The sequence below is a fragment of the Camelus dromedarius genome, chromosome 27 (assembly GCF_036321535.1).
Source record: "Camelus dromedarius isolate mCamDro1 chromosome 27, mCamDro1.pat, whole genome shotgun sequence".
In the NCBI taxonomy this organism is placed as follows: domain Eukaryota; kingdom Metazoa; phylum Chordata; class Mammalia; order Artiodactyla; family Camelidae; genus Camelus; species Camelus dromedarius.
In genome coordinates this window covers 3,775,296-3,794,608 of record NC_087462.1, presented here as the reverse complement: position 1 = coordinate 3,794,608, position 19,313 = coordinate 3,775,296, and the positions used below count along the sequence as shown (strand labels likewise).

Sequence of the window (19,313 nt, the reverse complement as noted above, 5' to 3'; positions counted from 1 at the left end):
GCAGACTGGCTTCCTTCTGTGCCCACCACCATGCCCCTCACCAAGGTGCCCCTCAAGTTTCAAGTAGTTGGGGCCCCCCTCCTCACCATACCAGCACAGAAAACCCAAATTTCAGAAAAGGTTTTATTACACACAGACGTGAGGGAGGGGCTCAGTCCTTCTTAGCGGCCGCTTTCCTCATGGCGGCCAGGACGTTGCTCAGCTCCTCTCTCTTCCTCTTGGCGCGGATGTGTGTCCCCACCTGCCGGCAAGGAGGGCCGTGAGCCTGAGCCCCAAGTCCCGCCCCCGCCCCCGCCCCCGGGCTTCCATCTACCCGTTTCTTGATGAATTTGAGGGCCCGCTTGTCCTTGGAGACCTTGAGCAGCTCCATGGCCCGCCGCTCATAAGGGGCGAAGCCACACACCTCCCGGATCATGTCCCGCACGAACTTGGTGTGCTTGGTGAGGCGCTGTGGGGACCGGGGGGGGGGGGGCGCGTCAGGGCAATGGCTCCGCGAGGGGGAGGCCAGCCCACTCTGGGTCCCCGGAGTAACAGTGCAAACCCAAATCCTCCCCGGTCCCCAATCTCAGCCCGGCCTCCCTGGCCCCAGAACTTTCTCCTACTGGACACAGGCTGGGTGGGCACCATGGAGTCGGGGCCGCCTAATGGAGCCTATAAACCTCGACAAGCCCGAAATTCCTCAACCTGGCACTCCAGCAGTCCGCTTTTCCTCCACATTCCAGCCTAGATCCAGGCACCTTTATACTCGGCAACATCCTGCCCAAGCGTCAAAACCCGCTCCCAATTCGCTTCTGCCCCTGCTTCCGAATCCACGGCGGGGGAGGGTCTCGGTGCGTGGCCCTGGTGGGCGGTCGCCGCACAAGCGGGAAACCACATCTGCATTCTCTGCTCTAGCAGGCCCGACACCCTCTTCCTTCGGCTCGGGCCACCCAAGGCTGCCCAGTGCGCTCCCGGAGTCTCTGCCAGGCCCTGCCCTTCGCCCGAAGGCTCTTCCCACCTCCCTCCGCGAGGCCCCCGCTGCCCGCGCGCCCCGAACTCACCCCGCGGCGGCGGCTGTGCCTCGGCTTGCTCACGTTCTTGGTCACCTTGTGGCCTTTGTTGAGGCCCACGGCCATTGGATAGCGCAGAGCCATGGCTGCAGACGAGGGTGGGGAGAGGGGGTGGAGGTGAGTCTCGGCTCCGTCCCCGCCGCTCGGAACCCCGCGCTTCGGCTACCCCGCGCTCGCTTGCTGCACCCAGCCATACCCACGAGCTGCACTGGGGCCCCAAGCGTCCAGATGGCAACAGATGCTACGCGGAGCTTCACTAACCTGCTTCTCTCCAATGGCTGCCGCGGCGGAAGGGCCTACAGCGCACGGAACTCTGGGATATCTACCCATCCATGGGAGGCGCGGGCTAGAGAGGCAGGAACGGCGCGCGCTCCGCCTGGCGGCTGGAGGAGTCCCTGCGGGCTCCCCGAGCATGCGCGCTTACCTCAGCGGGCTCAGGAGTTGGACTGGGTAGGCGTGGCTGTGGCTGCGGTACCTCCCACTGCAGGTGGGTTGAGTTGGTGGAATCCTACCTCCGCGGCCAGTCAGCTGTTCCTGCGCCAGGGACTTCACCTCCCATTACCTGAATTTTTCCATTTATAGGATGATGACAGTAATAGTACCTATTCCAAGCTATATGAACAAGATATAATGATACCTGGCACAAAATAATACTTCCATAAACGGATGTATCGGTTTTACTATACAGGGAGCCAAGTTCGGGGCTAGAGCTAAGGAAAGCTTTGTGGTAGAGCGCCCCCTGCTGGCATTTGATATAACTTGATGTAATTTTAGGCGCCGGGATGGGAGGCGTAGTGGAAACAACAAAAAAAATTGTTTTCTGGTTTTTATCTTTCGATTCTATTTATCTCCAAGAGACAGAATCAATTTTGGGCTGGTCTCTTTGGAGTTAGGCCTTCTAACACCTGCTGATCTTGGAGCCTTGGACAGCCAACAGTAGCTAGCATTTTATAACATTGTATTAATTCTAGTTTATATCTTTACAGTTGCTTTTTCTTTACCATTTTAGGGAAAGTGTCCATTTTTAACTCATTAATATAAGTATCAGTGATGTGCAGATGCAGCCTACGTGTTGTCTTAAAGACGAAGTCTGGTATTCGGAATCCCAGCTTCTGTCATTGACTTCCCCTCTAAGTTTTCTTATCCATAAAATTGGAACAATGGTAGCACAAACTTCCAGTTGTGAAGATGCCAAGAGGTCATGAATGCCAAGTGCTTAGTGCCTGATGCAAGTTATCATTATTGGTGCATAATCCACATACTTTGTGCTGCCAATAAAGCCTTTAGCCCACAGTTACCCTTCCTTCTATCTGACTTCTTGGGTGAGGTCCAGCTGTCTCTCAGCCTCTGTTTCTCCACCTGTGAAATGAAGTTGAGAGTTCTGGAGCCGGTACACACATTCGTCTTAACTCGTCTGCCACCAGCAAGTTGGAAGGACCAAGGAATTTGAACAATAGATGTGCAAAGGAAGAAAGATTTTTATTATCAAACAGAGGCTGGATCTAGCCCAGAACACGTTCTTTTCCTCCTCATTCTCAGACCCCACCGTCAAATCGACAGCTTGAAGGGCTCCCTCGCTCCGGCAAGGGTTGGAGGATGCTCCGAGGCTGAGCAAAACAAACAAATCAGGGATGTGGTGGTTTCAGGTTGGAGACAAAGAGGGTTCCCAGGGTGGCTCAGTGGTGTTGTGACCTGTTTGATGTGGCCAGGAACCTGGGACACTGCCTCTCTGAGTTTCAGTTTTTTCATCTGCAAAATGGAAGCAGCAATCATATCTTTAGTGACAGTTGAGAAGGCTGGGGTGTTGTCTTCCAAGTTCCTGGTAAGATGCCTGGCAAGCTGTCGACAGTTGCACACGGAGTTCTGATTGTTTTCAGGTGCTGGTAGTTTGTCTCGGTTTTACTTTTCTGTCTTGATGACTTTCTCCTGGACCTCCGCCACTCTCTCAGAGGTGTCTTGGTGTGAGTCCTAGCTCCAGGATAGTTAGCTGGAAAGTCTTCGGAGCTCAGGCAGCAGCGGGGACCGTGATGTTGAGATCCTGGCGGATGAACCAGGCCCTCGGGTAGGGCAGCCAGCCGCGAAGCAGGCAGAGCAGGTGGAAGCGCCATGGGTAGAAGACGCCAGAGGCACGTGTGGCGCCGCCTCGGATCACAGCCAGAGCTGCCTTGGGCCCTGGAGCCGCCTTGGCCTTCGTGACGCCCCTGGGGATGGGAGTGCGCGGTGGGGACTGTGGCTGGGGCTGAGCGGCCCCCACCCCCAACCCCCGCCTGGTCCACGCTCGCGCCCTGGGCCTCACCTGACACCCTCCGCGGCTGAGGCGCGATCCCGGAGGCCCAGGACGCACATGGTGATAGCCACATTCACGTCCTGCACGTCCAGCTCCCGCCGGAGAGAGCCAAAGAAGCTGTCCAGAGCGAACTTGGCCGCCGAGTAGGGGCTGGAGAAGGAGGTGGGCACGCGGCCTGGGGGCGCCGGAGGGCAGAGGCTGGGCAGTCACACACTGCTCCCCCTCCTCCAGGAAATCTTCCTGGCACCTCCAGGCTAAGCCACATGGAGCCCTGTGGCTTCCCCGCTCTCCGCCCCGCGTGCACGCACCTAGCAACGAGGACACCACCACCAGGGAGCCCTTGCTGTCGGTCAGACTGGGCAGCGCCAACGAAGTTAGTTGCACGTAACTCAGGAAGTTCACCTGAAGTCGTCGACTGCGTCACCGGGCGGAGGAGGAACCCAACCCCAACAGGGCAGGGGCGGAGCCTAGAGCACGGGGGTGGGGCTTGGTAGGTAGGGGCGGGGTTCGAGAAATGTGAAGAAGTTCCGAATGGAAGAGGGAGAGCAGGCCCGGGGGCGGAGCCAAGGTCGAGAGGGCGGAGCCTAGAACCAGGAAAGGCGGGGTCTGGAGCTGGGAGTGGCAGGGCCCCAGGAGATGGGGAGAGTCTGGGGCGGGAGGTCGGAGCCAGAACCAAGAGGAGGCGGAGCTGGGGCCGCGGAGGGTCGGAGCACCTGCATAAGCCAGCGTGTCGCCTGGGCGCTGCGGGCCCGCGTGCCTGCCGGGGCGGCGCCGAGGTGGTTCAGCACCAGGTAGTCCAGCCCTCCTAGCCCAGAGAGGCCCGTCAGCCCGGAGTCAGTCCTTGAGGCTCCGCCCCCCATGCCTGATAAGACACCGCCCCTAATCCTGCCCCCTGAACTAGCAAAGCTGACAGAGCACTGACCCAATGAGCTCCGCCCCAGATAGTGCCCCCAACTAAGATCAAAGAAACCCCTCTCTACTCCCTTCTTCCCAGATCCAATGAGGCTCGGTCCACAGTTGCTGGATGCAATGAGGCTCCACCCCAGGCCACGCCCCTTGTCCATAAATCTCCGCCCTCAGCCTCCCGTTACTACCACACTCCCACCCTAATTTGGATCCTGCCCCTAAGGCCAAGGCCAAGGTCCCAGACTCCAGGCCCCGCCCCTCACCCAGCTTGTCCAGCGCAAACCGCACCACGCGCTCGGGCACCTCAGGGAAGGCCATGTCCGCAGCGATGTAGAAGACCTTGGGAGCGCCCAGCTTCCGGCAGTTCCCTACCACCTGAGGGGGCCAGAGCTGCCCGTGGGCCCCTCCACCCCAGCTAGCCCCCCTCCACCGGCCTGCCCCGTTAGGGTCCCAGCCTGAAGCCCCCTCCCCTAGTATGAGCCTCAGATTCCATTCAACATCATTCCCAAAGCTTAACCCCTGGGGTAGCAAACTGGTAGACCACAGGCCAGGACAGAGGACATTCTATTTGCTCGACCATCAACATTTAAAACTCAGGAGATTTCAAATGCATCTTGAGATTTCTGACCTCTCTTAAAATTTTGGAAGGTTTATTCCCCAAAACTACATCTCCTTGAAGCAGCACTAGGCTGTTGCTAAGAAGAGTCTACCCACCCTGCTTTTGAACTGGAGAACCCTAGCTATCACTACAGCCTTTGGTCACTCACTATCAATACTTCCACTCATTGAGGAACACTCCTGGCTTTCCAGCTGTCTCACTGCATCAACCCAATGCCACAAACTAGGAGAAGGTACTTTTATGGTCTCTGTTTTGCGAGTGAGGAAACTAAGACTCAGAGAGATTAAGCAACTTGCCCAGGGCCACACAGGAAGCCTGGAGGCTTGCAGGGATTCAAACCCAGACCCTGTCTTTCCCCCATCCCTGCCGCCACCATTAAACTGGAAATGGGGTGTCTCACCTTCTGCAGGAGAGCCTCGGTGGGGGCAGTGAGCACCAGGTGGGAGCCCAGGCGTGCGTAGTGATAGGCCAGCTCCTCCCCCACACCTGCACTGGCTCCGGTCAGCAGCACTCGGGCTCCCTGGAGGCTGGCTGGCAGTGAGCAGGGCTGGTCAGCTTGGGGGTTGGACAGGACAGCCGGATCATTCCTCCCTCCTCCACCCCAAGGCACTCACCTGGGTTAAAGTTGTCATCCCAATAATAGGCAAAGAACAGGGCTCCCAGCCCAGTGAGGAGTAGCATCTTCATGGCCCTCCCTGGGTCTGCAGCAGGAGAGAGGTGGCCGGCACAGGCCTGGCCCACAGTCATACCCATTTCCCCAACTGTGTCTTTGTTAGAAGAGCACGCAGTGATGCCCCCAGCCTTGGCCCTGCCCCCTCTTGCCCATCTCCATGGCCACCACTGGCTCCAGGTTATCATACAGATCACTGGAACCACTGCACCGGTCTCCTCCCCCTGCTGAAACCCCTGCCTGTATCACTTAGAATCAAAGCCTCGGTGACCAAAAAGGCCTTGCCTGGACCAGCCCCTCTTGTTCACTCTGCTTTGCCACTCCATCTTCTTCACTGTTCATCAGAACGAGCTAGTCATCATCCTGGCTCAGAACTTTTGCACTGGCTGTTCCCTCTGCTGGGAATACTTTTCTGGAATGCAACCAATGGCTTGCTCTTTCAAGTCTCACCTCCAAAATCACCTCGTCGGAGAGTGCTTCCCTGGCTTCCTTCTCTAAAGCACCTCTATTCCTGGTCCCTCTCTCTCCCTTATCTGTAGAACTTTCTTTTCCTTCTCAGCACTTGGTCATCCCCTTAAATCATCTCGATGATTTGTTACATGTTCAGGATCCCTCTTTGCCCTTAGACTCAGTTCCATGGGTCCAGGAAAGAAATGGAAACCTGCTTCTATTTTGCTCACTTTTGGATCTTCAATGCCCCAAACTGCCAGACATGCAGTACATCCTCAATAGATATTAGACTAACCCACAGTGATATGAGGGACGTGGGAAGTGAGAAGTGGGAGAGCCCAGAAAGACAACTGTCTGGGGACACCCCATGGAACTGGACATTCAGGACTGGTTTGGAGATAGAGGTGTCTGTGTCATCAGGTTAAGATGTGACTTCAGCTGCGGGAATCAAGGTACCTGTTCTAGGCAGAAGGTGAGAGAGAAATAGGCAAAGTGCTTAACGTTCTAGGAGTCGTGGGTCTCCCATGAAAAGGGCATAGGCCCATCACATCTTGGGGTTTTTAATCCTCTGAACTTCATGGGGCAAAGAAGAAAGGTTGACTTCCAGAACACAGGAAGCTGAGAGGTGTTGGGGTTGGTAAGTCCTCAAATCTCCAAGCTCTAAATCCAGTCCGACCTCCTTTGCCCCCACTGCGAAGTTCCAGCTGCCTCCTCCCTGGCTCTCCCATCTTCACACTCCCTCCCTCCCACTCTATCCTTTCCAAACAGCCATAGGGAGTCTTCAAAAAAAAAAAAAAAAAATCTGGCATGTCTCTTCCTGCTCCAAATCCTCCCAGGATTTGCCACTGCCCCAGATGGAGGCAAACTCCTCACCTCAGCCCACAAGACCCAGTAGGTCTGACCCCTGCCCTCCTGTCCAACCTCATCCAGCTCCGCTCCTGTCTATGAATCTTCCAGTTCTCAGAAAAGTGAACTCCTCGCCCTCATCAGGGAATGCTCTCTCACTTCTTCCCACTTCCAGGGAAAAGCTGTGAAGCCCCTCAGCTCAACTCTCTCCACAACCCGGCCCGGACCACAGCGGCCCTGCAGGGGTTGGCTGGTAGGCAGGGTGGGTGGATGGATGGATGAATGGGATGGAGGAAGCAGCCAGGCCGTGATGAGGGTTGAAAGGGGAAAACTCGATGCCCGCAGAACCCACAGGCCCCCTGACCTTGCTGGGCCTCAGTTTCCCCTCTGGACAAAGGGGGCGTGAGACCCACTGCACGCTCCCATCCGCGCACTCACCCAATCAGGCCTAAATTTCTCCCTCGGTCCAGCGGGCCTGGGGTCCGGGCCTGGGAGCCGCGCATACGCCCCTCTGCCCTCCCTTCGCGGTCGTGTCCACCCAGCCCCCGACCACGCCCCCTCCCGTAGGACCTGAGCCACGTGACTCCTCGCCCACCTCCTCGCGGGGAGGGGCCCGGCTGTGGGGGACTCTGCGCCGGGCGTTGCCGGGCAACTACCTCCCGCCTGGCTCTCCCTTGGCCCCGCCCTCGCAGGAAAGCCCCACCTACACGATCACGTGACTAAAGATCCGCCTATCTTGTACAAGTCCGCCCTCTTGTTGCCGTGACAACCGGCTTCCTGGCACTGTCTTCCTAGGCCTGGGTCCTCAGTCCCCCGCGCGGGCGCGGGTGGATCGCCCAGGCTCCGACATCTCTTTGGTCACCCTCAGGCTTCACTCCAGACACCCGACTCCTCCTTTCCTCACGTCGCCAGGGCCGTGGCGCGCCGGACTGCATTTCCTAGGAGGCTGGGCGGCTAAATGAGCTGTCATCACGGGGCGGTGCTGACTACTTTTCCCAGACAGCTTTGCGGCGGCCGGGCCCTGAGGTAAAAGCTCCGCAGGATCATTTTGCAGTCGGACCGCTACCCCTCTCTGTCGTCTCGGAGAGGTACCGAGACTCCGACTCCCGGAGGCCTTTGCGACTGATAAGAGACTACGTCTCCCAGAGGGCTTTGCGGCGCCTCGACCGGAAGCGACGGGCGAGCCGAGTGTCCTTGCGCGCGGAGCCGAGCAATCATGGTACCCCGAGTGTGGTCGCTGATGAGGTTCGTGTGACCACCGGGCGGGCCCCAAGCCCCCGAAAAGGTTCTCTTCTTTGGGCACCGTACTCTGGTTTGCTCCCGACCAGCTCTTCGCTTCCCGTAGTGCCAGGTCTCCCGTGTCGGTTCGCGGTGGGGCTTCCCGAGGTCGCCCGTCGCCTCCTTCCCGCTTCCTAGCGAGTCCTTGCTTCCTTACTCTGCACACGAGACCCCTCCGAGCCTCGGTTGTCTGCTCTGTAAAATGGAGCAGGAGTGCCGCACGTGTTTGTTGGGTGGTTAATGCGCACTCGGAGCTGCGTGTGACATGCAGGCAGGAAACGACCAGGGACTCTTAGAAAACCCCTGCAGGTTGCTTGTGTAGGATCCGTCCTGGAGCTGGAAGGTAGAAGGTGGTCAGGGGCCTTAAGTCTTCACTGTGCTTACCTCATTAGCTTCCTGGCTTCCGGTGTGTCACTCTTTGGATTGTGGGTCTAAACCCCCACTATCACACCCATGGGCCTAGACCGGGAAGGTGGCCAGCGGTGTCTGCTGAGCTGCTGTGGTTCCGTTCCCTGTCTGCAGGTTTCTCATCAAGGGCAGTGTGGCTGGTGGTGCTATCTACCTGGTGTACGACCAGGAGCTGCTGGGACCCAGTGACAAGAGCCAGGCCGCCCTTCAGAAGGCAGAGGAGGTGGTCCCCACCGCCATGTACCAGTTCAGCCAGTACGTGTGTGAGCAGACAGGCCTGAAGATACCCCAGGTACCGCGAGCTGGGATTGAGGCTCAGGCGTGGCAGGAGCGGGGTTGGGTGTCAGCTCTGGGGTGGCCTTTGATCCCTGGTCCCTGCAGCCCTGCTTGGTGTCCTCCGCGCTGGGGCGTGTGCTGCTCCCCCTGTCTGTGAGGGAAACTGGGGCTGCCAGGCCTTCCCCTTTCACCCAACCCCTTCTCCCCATCTCTTCCCAGCTCCCAGCCCCTCCAAAGTTTAACTTTCACATCCGGGAGTCCTGGAATTCAGGTAGGCCAGCTGCTTGGGGGTGGGGTGGGAGGGGGGCGTGGCCCCAGATACCTCCCACCTCCCTCCCTGGCCATTCCTTTCCATTGCTCCCTTCCTGCTGTGTGTACACTTCCCACGGATCTAAAAGAAAAAGGGAGGTGGGGATTCCAGGGAGGTGGAAGCAAGATAGAGCCTCCTTTGAGGGCCTGGGGCTGCATCAGAGCACATCGTGTGGCCTCTGCCTTTTTCCCTGTGTGGAACTGAGAGCTGGAAGTCCTGCTTCTAAAAGTCATGCGGATTTAGGGTTTCCTGGGGGTTGGACCAAACCCCTTCGCTGAAGGCGCCGGGCCTTCCCTTCCCACAGGGATCATCACAATGATGTCGGCTCTGTCGGTGGCCCCCTCCAAGGCCTGGGAGTACTCCAAAGAAGGTTGGGAATACCTGAAGGAGCGAACCAAGTAGCCTGTCAGAGGACGCCACCTGCCCCAGGCGGGGGACAGGGGCAGGGGCACCAAGGACCTAAAGACACCAGACTGGGACCCCACTCCGAGGGCAGCTCCGGCCTTGCCAGTCCAATAAAGGACTTGGAAGTGTTTCCCAACCCGTGTGCTGGCCCCGGTGGTGTGGGCTTCTGCCTCCTGGGGGCTCCTTAGGAACTGACCTTAGCTGAAGGCCGAGGCTCACCTTTTCGCCTGGGCCCTGGGCCTGGCGTGGGGAGTGCTCAGCAGCCCTGGGAAGGGTTGAGAAAGTGCTGAGGGCCCACCTGGGTCGGTGGTCTCCTCAGTTCTCGGAGGGCTGAGCCCAGAGCAGGGCAGTCTGGGGGTGAGGGCTGGTCTACACCACCAGGAGCCCCTGCAGCTGCTGATTCTCTGTCCTGCTCAGCTCACTGGTCTGCCTGCCTAGTCTAGTCCCTGCTTGCGCCTTGTGTTCACTCTCATTGCACCCCCCCCCCAACCTGGGGATTCCTGGGGTCATGGCCTGGTGGTCACGCCATGCAGGGAGTTTCCTTGACCGATAAGGCCCTGTCCTCCAGACGGCCCCTGCTCCCTTGGGAAGCCTTCTCTGACACCCCCGTCCCTCACGGGGTCAGCTACCTGCTGACCTAAACATCTCCATCCGACTGGAGCTGCAGGGAGGGTCTGCCCTTGAGAGGCTCCCTGTGAGGCCCCCAGCATCCAGCCACAGAGGGCATCCCACCACAGTGACAGCAGGAGGAAACCTCTGCCCCAGACTAGGTAGGAGGTGGGCTTGGATGGGAGCCAGAGGCCGGCCCAGGAGGCTCCCGGGAGCAGGGAACTGGCCTGGAAAATGCAGGAGATCTCTGTTCCTAAAAGTTCTGGGCTTTATGTCATTTGATGTAGGAGACAGCCCACTCAGGGCCATGAGCCAGGAGGGGACAGCAGTGTTTCAGTTGAGGGAAGCAGAGGCCAGAGGCCAGGCATTTCCCTGGGAGTAGAAGCCAGCACCTGTCTGTCCATCCCTCTGGCAAGGGAGGAGTAGGGGTAGGGGCAGGGGAGGGAGAGCCCTGAGTGACCTGGTCTCCAGGTGGGTCTCCCATGTCCAGCACGTCACCTGGAAGCCACTTGGGTCCCACAGGCCCCTGTCCTTGTTGGACCTCTGTGGAGCATGTCTAAGATGAGGCCTGGATAGGCCAGGCCGGGGGCTGTCCCTGATCCTCTGCTGCCCAGGATGGAGCTGGTGCTGGCCATTGCAGAGGCCTGGAGGTCAGCTCGGGTTCAAGGGCAAGCCCTGTGACTAGCCCCAGCCTGACTATCCACTGAGCCCTTTCAGCAGCCTCATGGGCCCATTTTACAGGAGAAACTTGCCCCACCAGGTTCCTGGTCCCCTCTATCTGCCCAGAGCCCAGGGCGTGAACTTAAACCCTCGCATTATTACTGTCACCATTTTATGGAGGGAGGGGGAGACCTGCCAAGGCCACCTGCCTTGAACAACCCTTAGCAGCCCAATACTGGCACAGTGGAGCACACAGGAAAGGGAAACCAGCCTTGCAGGAAATCCAGGAGCTGCCCTGGGGTTGTGCCTGGCCCTCCTGGAAAACTTGACCCCAGACTCTGGTGGCCGGTCACTGACCACAGCCTGCACCCAGGTGCCCAGGGTCAGCTGCCGGCTCTGCTTGGCCCCACAACTCTCCCTGCTGTCTGGAGACCAGAGCTGCCTCTGTCCCCTCGTCCAATCAGACCCCAATCCCTCTCTACTGACTTGTATTTCTTAACAGCACCAAGACCACTTCCAGGCCTGCCCCCTCCTCCTGTTCCTGAAGACCAAGTCTGACGATGTCACCGCCTTACTCAAACGCGTGTGGCTCTCCACTGCCCTCCTTGTGAGCCCACTCCTCCCCTCCATTCTTGGACAGACTGGCGGCCCTCAGTTCCCAGAATGCAGCTGGTTTTCCCCACCAGCTTTTGCCCACCAGTTTGCGCCCCCTCCATCAGCCATCCTTCCTCCTGGCTGAATCCTGTTCATCCTGCCCTCGGCTTAGCCGCCCCCTCTCCCAGGAAGCCTCCCCTAGCTCCTTCCCCAAGCGCCTTCTCTGGGCCTCCTCGGTGCCTGGTGTGTACTCACACAGCGCCCACCACCCTGGGGCAGAAACTTGCAGCTCAGCATCCCTGACACTGGGGACTGTCCCAGGCATGGCAGGGTGCAGAGCAGCATCCCTGCCTCCCCACCTGCCAAACGCCAGCGGCACCTCCTTACTCCCTCTCATGACAACCACAAATGTCTCCTGGTGCAGCCAGAGGTCTTCAGGGGACAGAATGACCCCAGGTGGTTGGAAATCCAGGCTGAAATCCAGGTTGGGCAGGGCTGGTTCCTTCTGGGGGCTCTGGGGGGAGGGGTGGGAGGCTACCATTCCCTACCTTTTCCGACTTCTGGAAGCTGCTGTGACCCTTGGCCTGCGGCTCACCACCCACCCCCACCCCCTCTTCACAGCCAGCAGGGTAATTTTCTCTTTTTGTATCTCCACCCCTGGCCCTCCCGTCTCCCCATTTCCCTTGTAAAGACTCTTCTGGTAACACAGGATCCACCTGGCCAATCCCAGATAACCTCCCACATGAAGGTCCTTGACTGAATTCCACCTGCCGTGTCCCCTTTGCCCTGCGAGGTGTGTGTACACGGGCTGCAGGGACCGGGTCTGGGGTGAGCCTGGCCTGGTGGAGCGGGGCTTTGTTCAGCCAACAGGTAAGGGCCTGGGCCTGTGTCTCTCCCTGACTGTGGGCCCTGTGGGGACAGGGGCCCGGGCAGCCTTGGTTGTTGGTGCATCACACCCCTCAGACAGGGCAGATCCTACTTGAACGTGTGAGAGCTGAACCCCAGGGAGGGGAGGCGACCGGCCTGTTTCCATGGAGCCAAGGGGCAGGTCTGTGGCCACTCTTCCCCCAGTAGGGTAGGCTTGCCTCCACCCCATCCACGTAGCCACAAGGACCCTGGAGACAGGACACCACCGTCCCCACAAGCACACCGCCTCAACCAGAAAACGCAGACCCCCTCCCCCGGGAGTCCAGGCAGCACTTGGTCCCTGAACGCACCTGCCTTGCACCATAAGTGGAGACCCCCCTCCCAACTCCTGTCCTGACAACTCCCCTACCACTTGGACCCTCCCCTCCCCCAGGGGACCCCATCACCTCCTGGTGGCAACAGCTCTTCTGCTTCCCTTACACCACACCTGGTCACATCTTCCCCACTAGGATGCAATTCCACTCAGAAGATCCCTGGAGGAGTCAAACCCAGAGACAGGAAGTAAGTGGTGGATGTCAAGGGCTGGGGGAGAGGACAGGGAGTCAGTGTTTAATGGGGGCAGAGTTTCAGTTTGGGAAGATGAGTAAGTTCTGGACATGATGGTGGGGGTGGTTGTAAGACATCAAGAATGTACATAATGCCACTGAAGGCCGCGAGTCTTAGATGTGGAGGTGAAGCAATGCAAACATCTCAAGGCCACAGAGGAGGGACAGGTGGCTGACACACATGACCCAGAAGGTCCTATGAACGCTGGGCCTGGGCTCACGCAGGCTGGGAAGTGTGTGCTGTTGGCAAAGTGCTTCTGGAAACCCCAACAGTCCCTGAAAGCTGCCTCTTTCCATCCTCCTTCACTGAAGGAAGAGCTGTGGCTTAGCCCTGATGAGTATAATTCCATTTTACTTAAAGAGGTGGAAATAAAGAGATGACACTTTAAATAAATAAAGGGTATGTGAACAGAAACACATTTATTACAAAAAACCAAAAAAACAAAAAACAAATTCACATTGTATTGAGCTACAATATGGCAGCAGATAAAAAAAAATTATTGTACACAGTTTAAGGTAACTCCTAACAGGACATGTTCTGGTTGCCAAGTGACGTAACACAGGATTCCAAGCACTTAGTAGCGGCGAGTGAAGCGGGCATCGTTGGGCCGGCTGCCCCGGTTCTGGCCCCCGAAGCCGCCCTGCATGCCGCCGCGCGGGATCACGTGGCCCCGAGAGGCCCCTCCGGGGGCAAAGCTGCCGCGCCTGGAACAAAGGTGGATTCTGATCGGCCCACACGGCCCCAGTCTGTGGGCTCTGGCCTGCGCCCTGCCCTTCAGGGCTTGCTTCCCTCTGGACCAGCAGCAGCAGCACCAGGAAACAGACCTGCACTGTTTCAGCAGCAGGGACATCCAGGTGGGAAGGCCTGACTGCCTATAGCTTCACCAAGGCAGCCCACATGCGAAGACCAGACTTACCCCGACATGCCTCCCCGGTTCATCATGTGACCCGGCCCAGAGTGACCAGACATACTTCTCTCGCCACCTGCAAGAACAGACACTGCTGTCACGGTGGAGAGAAGCTACGACACCCACGACACCTCTCCTGTGGCAGAGTCAGCCCCACCCCCAGGCCACAAGGAGCAAGGCCGCGTGCCCTCACGAGCAGGTGCAACGCCAGCTTTCCAGGTGTTTCTCCAGAGGTGCCCGTGCCGAGTGCCAGTCCTCACCTTGCCACCTCTTGTGGTCCCTGTCTATCATGCCTCCGTCGGCAGCGCCCTGCCATGCACGATCATCCTCTATTCTTCGGCCATGGTCCCCCCAGTCACGTCTGCCCCTTGGAAAAAGACATCTCTGACTTGGATTGCCCCCATTTGCCTTTCAGAACAGCAACATGCTGCGTTCTGGAGGGTGGGTTTAGCATTCTGTGACCCCAGCCCCCTAGCCCTTCGAGCAGTGGTGGGTGTAGGGGAGTGGAACTGGCTCTGGGTCTGATGCCGCTCAGAGAGCTCAGAGGCAGCCTGGGCCCTGGTGAGCGTGCTGGGCTGCAGGGCCTGCACTCAGCTCATCCCTGAGACCAGGGGTCCTGGGCTGGACAGATCGATCCTGCCAGCTGCGTGTGGAGGCCTGCGTGGACACTGTGGGGTGTGAGACACAAACCTGGGTGGAGGAGGCAGCCCCCGGCCCTCGCTCATCCTCTTGTCAGAGCCGTATCCGCCCCACCCATCGCGGGAGTCCCGCCCATGGCGCTCTGGTCCTCCGTGGCGTTCGGGGTAGTGCTAGATGATAAAGGGCCAGAATGAAAAGGCGTCAGTACAACCCTGGATCCCAGGGCCTTCGGGTCAACAAGCTAATGACGATGGACGGTAACTCAGAGAGAAGCACGTGCAGGCCCAAGGCAGTGCCGGCAGGCATCCTGCACCCCGTCTGAAGCCACACAGGCCATTTCAGCTGGCACAACACGGCTGCACCCCCGAAGTCTGCTCATGGCATGGGGAGAAGACAGGACTAGGGTCTCCCCAGTCAGAAGATTCAGGCACTGACAGATTGAGGGGTGCTGGGGCTGAGTGACCGCTCCACACCAGGCAGGGCCCACACTGCCAGGTGCTCGTGTTTAGAATGTAATTACAAGCTGCACGGAGCCACCAAAGCAGAAGGGCCACCAAGGATCCCTTGACACAACTCACTTCAGGGCCTGACATCTTGTCCCTACACTACCCAGGATGCACCCCGTGGCAGCCCACCGGCCTACTCTGCGGCACTGCCCTGGGAACTGCGAGGCCGCCACAGGCCTCGGGGGGCCCGACCCCGGGAGGATGGAAGAGGAAGCCTCATAGTCTGTTTAAATAAATGTCCACTCCTTTCCTTTCACCCAAAGCCTGCTCCTGCCAGCTGACTGGAAGGTCCAGGTGAGGTGGCTATGGTCCCCAACCTGTGGCCTTGGGGCTTTCCCCCTAGACTCTGTTCTAAGTGAGGAGGGAGGAGGAAGGAGAAAGGAGTCCTGGTAATGAAGCCCTGAGGACCCCTGCAGCCGCCCTGTCACCGTCTGCTCAGCCAGCACGCTCTGACACAGAGGCTCGGACGGGAGCCCTAAGTGTTGGACCTCAGCGCGCTGGGCAGCACTGCCGCCTGCTCCCCCAAATGTGTGCCGACACCTCCCTCCACACAAGAAACGGGGGTCAATTTTACAAGACGGACAAAATAGAGCAGTGCTCCTTAAGGAGTGAAATCCCAAGCCAACGTGTCCATGAAAGTCAGTGCTGCCAAATGTAACAAGGGCTGCTCAAACAGGACTCCCAAAATAGTTCTACCAACAACCTTCAAGGCACACAGGGTTTTAAAAAATTACAGCTCATGACTGAAGAACGACCTTTTATCAAGAGCCTTCTGAAGACCCCAAACTGGACAGAGAGGCATTTAAAGTAGAGAAGTTCACCTCAGCAAGACCTAGTTCTGTCACTGCTGCTTTGCCCCGTGTATCACGTGTCACCCTTTGTTGTTTGTGCCTAATTTATGATCATGGATGTGAGAAAACTGCCCTGTGAGCTTCAGGGGAGAGAGCACTACCTGATCATGTGAAACGGAGCTAACAACGATTAAGAGCAACAGGAAGGCCTGGGCAGGCACGTGCATCACCCCTAACTCCTGCCACCCTAGGCGGTAGGAACAGTCACCCTCATTTCACAGCTGGAGAAACTGGCTCAGCAGAACTGCTGGTACCAGGATATGACCCCGGTCCAGGTTCTGGAGCCTGGACATTTAACCACGGTGCTCAACGTCTCCACCAAAGGAAACCCAGGAGACTAAGTCTAGATTTAGTTGCATGTTAAGATTTACGTCCAGGAGCAGAAAAAAAGGAATCACCTGAGGGGTAAACAATTACTCCCCAGGCGGCAGCCAAGGAGCCTAGTTATCTCTAGCCACGTTCTCAGGAGCTGAGGGTGGAGGACAGATCGAAACATCGATGCCCGAGTCAGGGAAAGGAATGACTTACAGGCTAGCGGTTCTGTCAGAACAATGCCCTGACCACAGCCTTTCCTATTCCTCTGATTTTCCAAGAAAAGCCACTAAAGAGTCAAGGCTCTTTGAGGAAGTTCTCGATCTAAATGTAAGATAGGAGAAAAGGAGAAAACTGAGCTTATTTCCTAATGTGTTAATCCTGCAAGGAGCAGGCACACGAGCCCAGCTCAGGTCTTTCCCAGGGCTCAGCGGGCTTGGGCTGACTGGTGCCCACTGAGGCTCCAGACGCACTTGAACTCTACAACATGAGGCGTGGCATCTAGGCAGCGCTGTGGGTCGCAAAGCACTTTCCAACAGAGCCCGCCAGACTCCCGCCAGGCTCCCCAGCACTTCAGCACTGGTGTAGCCACTAAGTGTACAGAATCTCAGGGTCAAGGCCCAACAAAACTTCCGAATGTCTGTTTGGATTTTGGGCCAAGACCGAGCACAAACCATTCACTGTGTCACTCCACAAATGTCGCAGCTGCCGCACTTCCTCACTCGTTCGTCCTACTCAGATGGAGGAGGCAGAAGCATGCAGGAGGGAAGAGAGCCAACTCTGTGGGGAAAACCGTGGCTGTAACTGTAGCTTCTGACTTACCTGTCCTTCTCTTTCTCCCATCATTGACCTTGAACCTTCTCTCCTGAAAAAGGCAATTTAAATGAAACCATAAGGAGAGGAAGATAGGTTGGTTAGATGTTCAAAAGGAAAACATACCCCAATTTGAACCCAGATAATTCACACACTCCGCTGGATCGAGTGGGCTTGCAACCTAGAGGCCTAGAGCCTAGAAAGGTCACCCAAATTCTCATCATAATAATGAATAAGGACAAAGAAAACATGCATCAAGCGGGCAAGGTCGGTGGCTGACCTGTCAACTGAGTGGTCAGGGTAGCGGCCCCGGTCCCTGTGGTCAAAGTCATGGAAGCGGTCCTGGCGGTTGAAGTCAGAATGGTAGCGCTCATCCAGGGCGGCCCGCTTCGCTTCCGGCCAGTAGGCATCGTCTCGCCTGGGAAGGGAAGCAAGAACGGAGTATGTGTGTAACTAAACCCTCAAACTGTCCCTGGCCCCCATCACTTCACAGAAGGGGGACTATCAGTGGAGCATATTCTCTGCTACACAAGCTGACAGAGCCTGGAGGGGTGAGGTGGGATCTGACTCAAGGACTCCATTCTGTCTTACCCAACACGCCCTGCCTTCCCTCACAGAAGAGCTCAGGTCTCCCTAATAGGAGGTGATCAGTCGAGTGGGCAAGCACACGTGTGCATCAGCAGATCGCCTCTGGGAACCTCTCAAGGCCACGAGAACAGTGAATGCACAGCTGTCTCTTTTGTCCCAATGCAGACTTGATCCAGCAAAGACACCCAGTGGGGAGGACTTTTAGAATCACTTGAAACATAGTTTCAAAACATTTATGCCCATAACAGACTCCCATATCAGTACTTTGTACAAAAGCATAAAAAGTTCTAAGACTAAAAGCCCTTTTACAGAAGTCTCACTGTTCTATTACATGGGGACCTCTTTAACCCACGCAGTAGACAGAAGGTTAAAACAAACAAACATGCATGCAGCAGAGCTTTGATAGGATCAGTGATAGGATTATTACCCCAAACTCCTGACAGTAAGGTCTGAAATAGGTCTATTTTTCACTGGTGGGTTAGCATTTTAGTATTCGTGTGTCACACCAGCATGTTGGGGGAATTAAAATTAATCTAACAGAATGAACAAACACAAATTACTGCAATGATTACAAAGCTGGAAGGCGCCCAGAAGGTGGTGCTTTCTGGTCACCGGCCACCTGCCCAGCACTCAGTGTTATGTGCTGCTCTGGGTGCCTGAACTCCTTCCTCAAGGTGGGGTCTGTGCTGGGACTTGAACCTAATGATTAATAAGCACTACTTTATCCAACGATTTCTCCACTGATCTCAAACCATCTCAGATTCCTGGATGAAGCACAGGAGATTGAACAGCTGTAGCATACACCAGCGCTTCCTTTTAAATATAAATTGCATGTTAACAGGATTCTAGGGACCACAGCACAGTTCTAAACACCACGGGCCACCCACGTGGCGGCTGCTGGCAGCAGCCTGGCTTACCGGCCGTCCACGTCGTAGGGCCTGCGCACGGCCGGCCTCCGCTCCTGCTCATAGCGCAGCTCCTGCTGGCGCCGCAGCTCCTCGCGCTCGCGGTGGATGCGCTCCTGCTCGCGCCGGCGCTCGTGCTCCACGTGCATGCGCTCGCGCTCCAGCCGCTCGCGCTCCATGCGCTCCCGCTCCAGGCGGTGTCTGTGGAAGGCCAGCCTCTCCCGGGCAATGGCCAGCCGCTCGCGCTCCTCCCGCTCCAACTGCGCCTGCATGCGCTGCTCCCGCTCGCTGCGCTCGCGCACCCTGCCGGCGAGAGAGTAGCAGCTGCAGGGGCCCGCGGGCAGCAGCAGTGCGGATGGCCTCTCCCAGGTGGGTGAGCTTTATAACTGCAGAGCCCCGGCTCCGCCTAGGGAGCCGAGACCTGCAGATCCTTTTAGACCTTGCAACTACCAAGGGCCAGGGCAGCTGAGCGGTGGCGCGCAGCAAGGCCCCGCCCAGACCAAGGGCACAGACAGCCCTTCTTACGCCAGCAATACTGATGGCACCCAGGGCGCATCCCTCCAGTGTTCATGCGCATGCCAGATAAGACGGCTGCCAGGTCCACCCTCTGCTCTGCTCTGCACTTACAGACACAACGGTACCAGCAGAAACGTATAATCTTGCCCTGCTTTGTTTCTGCATCTTGGACAAAAACGACTGCAGCTTCCTCAGTTCAAGAAACACGTCCTGGGCCCTGCGTGTCCCCATCTCTACAAATGTATGGCAAGCTTCCAGGGAAAAGCCCCTGGAGTGGAGGCCACGATTTACAGAACTACAGGCAGACGTGGGCCTTCTGGCTGTTCCCAGCCTTATGGAAACGGCCCCTCGCCCCCACTTTCTGGAGCGCAGGTTCCTTCCAGGCAGGCTGGGTAAGTGCTGTTGCTGGGGCACCAGGGTTCAGAAGGGTGTGCTG

General features: G+C 57.5%; 4 protein-coding genes across 13 annotated transcripts in view; 1 reads left to right on the top strand and 3 right to left on the bottom strand.

Moving 5' to 3' along the window:
• Nucleotides 1–109: 109 nt before the first annotated feature.
• On the bottom strand, nt 110–1,464 carry RPL36 (ribosomal protein L36). 2 transcript variants are annotated; one of them, XM_064479791.1, is made up of 4 exons: nt 1,311–1,464; nt 1,041–1,135; nt 314–448; nt 110–241 (listed from the first exon to the last, which is right to left on the bottom strand). In XM_064479791.1, exons 2-4 carry the CDS (start codon nt 1,131–1,133, stop codon nt 152–154), a joined length of 318 nt encoding a protein of 105 aa, XP_064335861.1. In that variant the 5' UTR covers nt 1,134–1,135; nt 1,311–1,464; the 3' UTR covers nt 110–151. The 2 variants fall into 2 exon arrangements, with proteins under 2 accessions (XP_064335861.1, XP_064335862.1); XM_064479792.1 differs by having other exon boundaries at nt 1,246–1,360.
• Nucleotides 1,465–2,509: 1,045 nt separating this feature from the next.
• Nucleotides 2,510–7,650, bottom strand: HSD11B1L (hydroxysteroid 11-beta dehydrogenase 1 like). 8 transcript variants are annotated; one of them, XM_064479786.1, is made up of 7 exons: nt 7,535–7,650; nt 5,476–5,593; nt 5,262–5,392; nt 4,506–4,617; nt 4,050–4,141; nt 3,346–3,738; nt 2,510–3,250 (listed from the first exon to the last, which is right to left on the bottom strand). In XM_064479786.1, the coding sequence occupies exons 2-7, from the start codon at nt 5,546–5,548 to the stop codon at nt 2,819–2,821; spliced, it is 1,233 nt and encodes a 410-aa protein (XP_064335856.1). In that variant the 5' UTR covers nt 5,549–5,593; nt 7,535–7,650; the 3' UTR covers nt 2,510–2,818. The 8 variants fall into 8 exon arrangements, with proteins under 8 accessions (XP_064335856.1, XP_064335855.1, XP_064335858.1 ...); XM_064479785.1 differs by lacking the exon at nt 7,535–7,650 and adding an exon at nt 7,266–7,486; XM_010983333.3 differs by lacking the exon at nt 7,535–7,650 and having other exon boundaries at nt 2,904–3,250; nt 3,346–3,511; nt 3,645–3,738; nt 5,476–5,586.
• Nucleotides 7,651–7,934: 284 nt separating this feature from the next.
• MICOS13 (mitochondrial contact site and cristae organizing system subunit 13) lies at nt 7,935–9,640 on the top strand. Its single transcript, XM_010983334.3, has 4 exons — nt 7,935–8,072; nt 8,628–8,805; nt 9,009–9,060; nt 9,404–9,640. The coding sequence occupies exons 1-4, from the start codon at nt 8,044–8,046 to the stop codon at nt 9,499–9,501; spliced, it is 357 nt and encodes a 118-aa protein (XP_010981636.1). The 5' UTR covers nt 7,935–8,043; the 3' UTR covers nt 9,502–9,640.
• Nucleotides 9,641–13,233: 3,593 nt separating this feature from the next.
• The window catches only part of SAFB (scaffold attachment factor B), a 32,788-nt gene continuing 26,708 nt past the window's right edge, over nt 13,234–19,313 (bottom strand). The window contains exons 15-21 of one of the 2 annotated variants that reach the window (XM_031437022.2): nt 18,374–18,664; nt 17,149–17,286; nt 16,878–16,920; nt 14,438–14,556; nt 14,008–14,114; nt 13,757–13,823; nt 13,234–13,544 (exon numbers count right to left, since the gene is read on the bottom strand). In XM_031437022.2, the coding sequence (XP_031292882.2) occupies nt 13,415–13,544; nt 13,757–13,823; nt 14,008–14,114; nt 14,438–14,556; nt 16,878–16,920; nt 17,149–17,286; nt 18,374–18,664 (895 nt within the window). In that variant the 3' untranslated portion in view covers nt 13,234–13,414. The remainder of the gene's footprint in view (nt 13,545–13,756; nt 13,824–14,007; nt 14,115–14,437; nt 14,557–16,877; nt 16,921–17,148; nt 17,287–18,373; nt 18,665–19,313) is intronic. The other variant, XM_064479783.1, reaches the window with a different exon arrangement.

Excerpts from the sequence above, each read along its gene's own strand:
- RPL36 (XM_064479791.1), bottom strand. The coding sequence starts at position 1,133 with ATGGCTCTGCGCTATCCAATGGCCGTGGGCCTCAACAAAGGCCACAAG. Across the intron at positions 449-1,040 it reads GGCACAGCCGCCGCCGCGGG|CGCCTCACCAAGCACACCAA; the intron begins GTGAGTTCGGGG and ends CGGTCCCCACAG. Across the intron at positions 242-313 it reads TCAAATTCATCAAGAAACGG|GTGGGGACACACATCCGCGC; the intron begins GTAGATGGAAGC and ends CCTTGCCGGCAG.
- HSD11B1L (XM_064479784.1), bottom strand. The coding sequence starts at position 5,719 with ATGATAACCTGGAGCCAGTGGTGGCCATGGAGATGGGCAAGAGGGGGC. Across the intron at positions 4,142-4,505 it reads GTTTGCGCTGGACAAGCTGG|GAGGGCTGGACTACCTGGTG; the intron begins GTGAGGGGCGGG and ends TCTCTGGGCTAG. Across the intron at positions 3,739-4,049 it reads CGACACGCTGGCTTATGCAG|GTGAACTTCCTGAGTTACGT; the intron begins GTGCTCCGACCC and ends CGACGACTTCAG.
- MICOS13 (XM_010983334.3), top strand. The coding sequence starts at position 8,044 with ATGGTACCCCGAGTGTGGTCGCTGATGAG. Across the intron at positions 8,806-9,008 it reads CAGGCCTGAAGATACCCCAG|CTCCCAGCCCCTCCAAAGTT; the intron begins GTACCGCGAGCT and ends ATCTCTTCCCAG. Across the intron at positions 9,061-9,403 it reads CCGGGAGTCCTGGAATTCAG|GGATCATCACAATGATGTCG; the intron begins GTAGGCCAGCTG and ends CCCTTCCCACAG.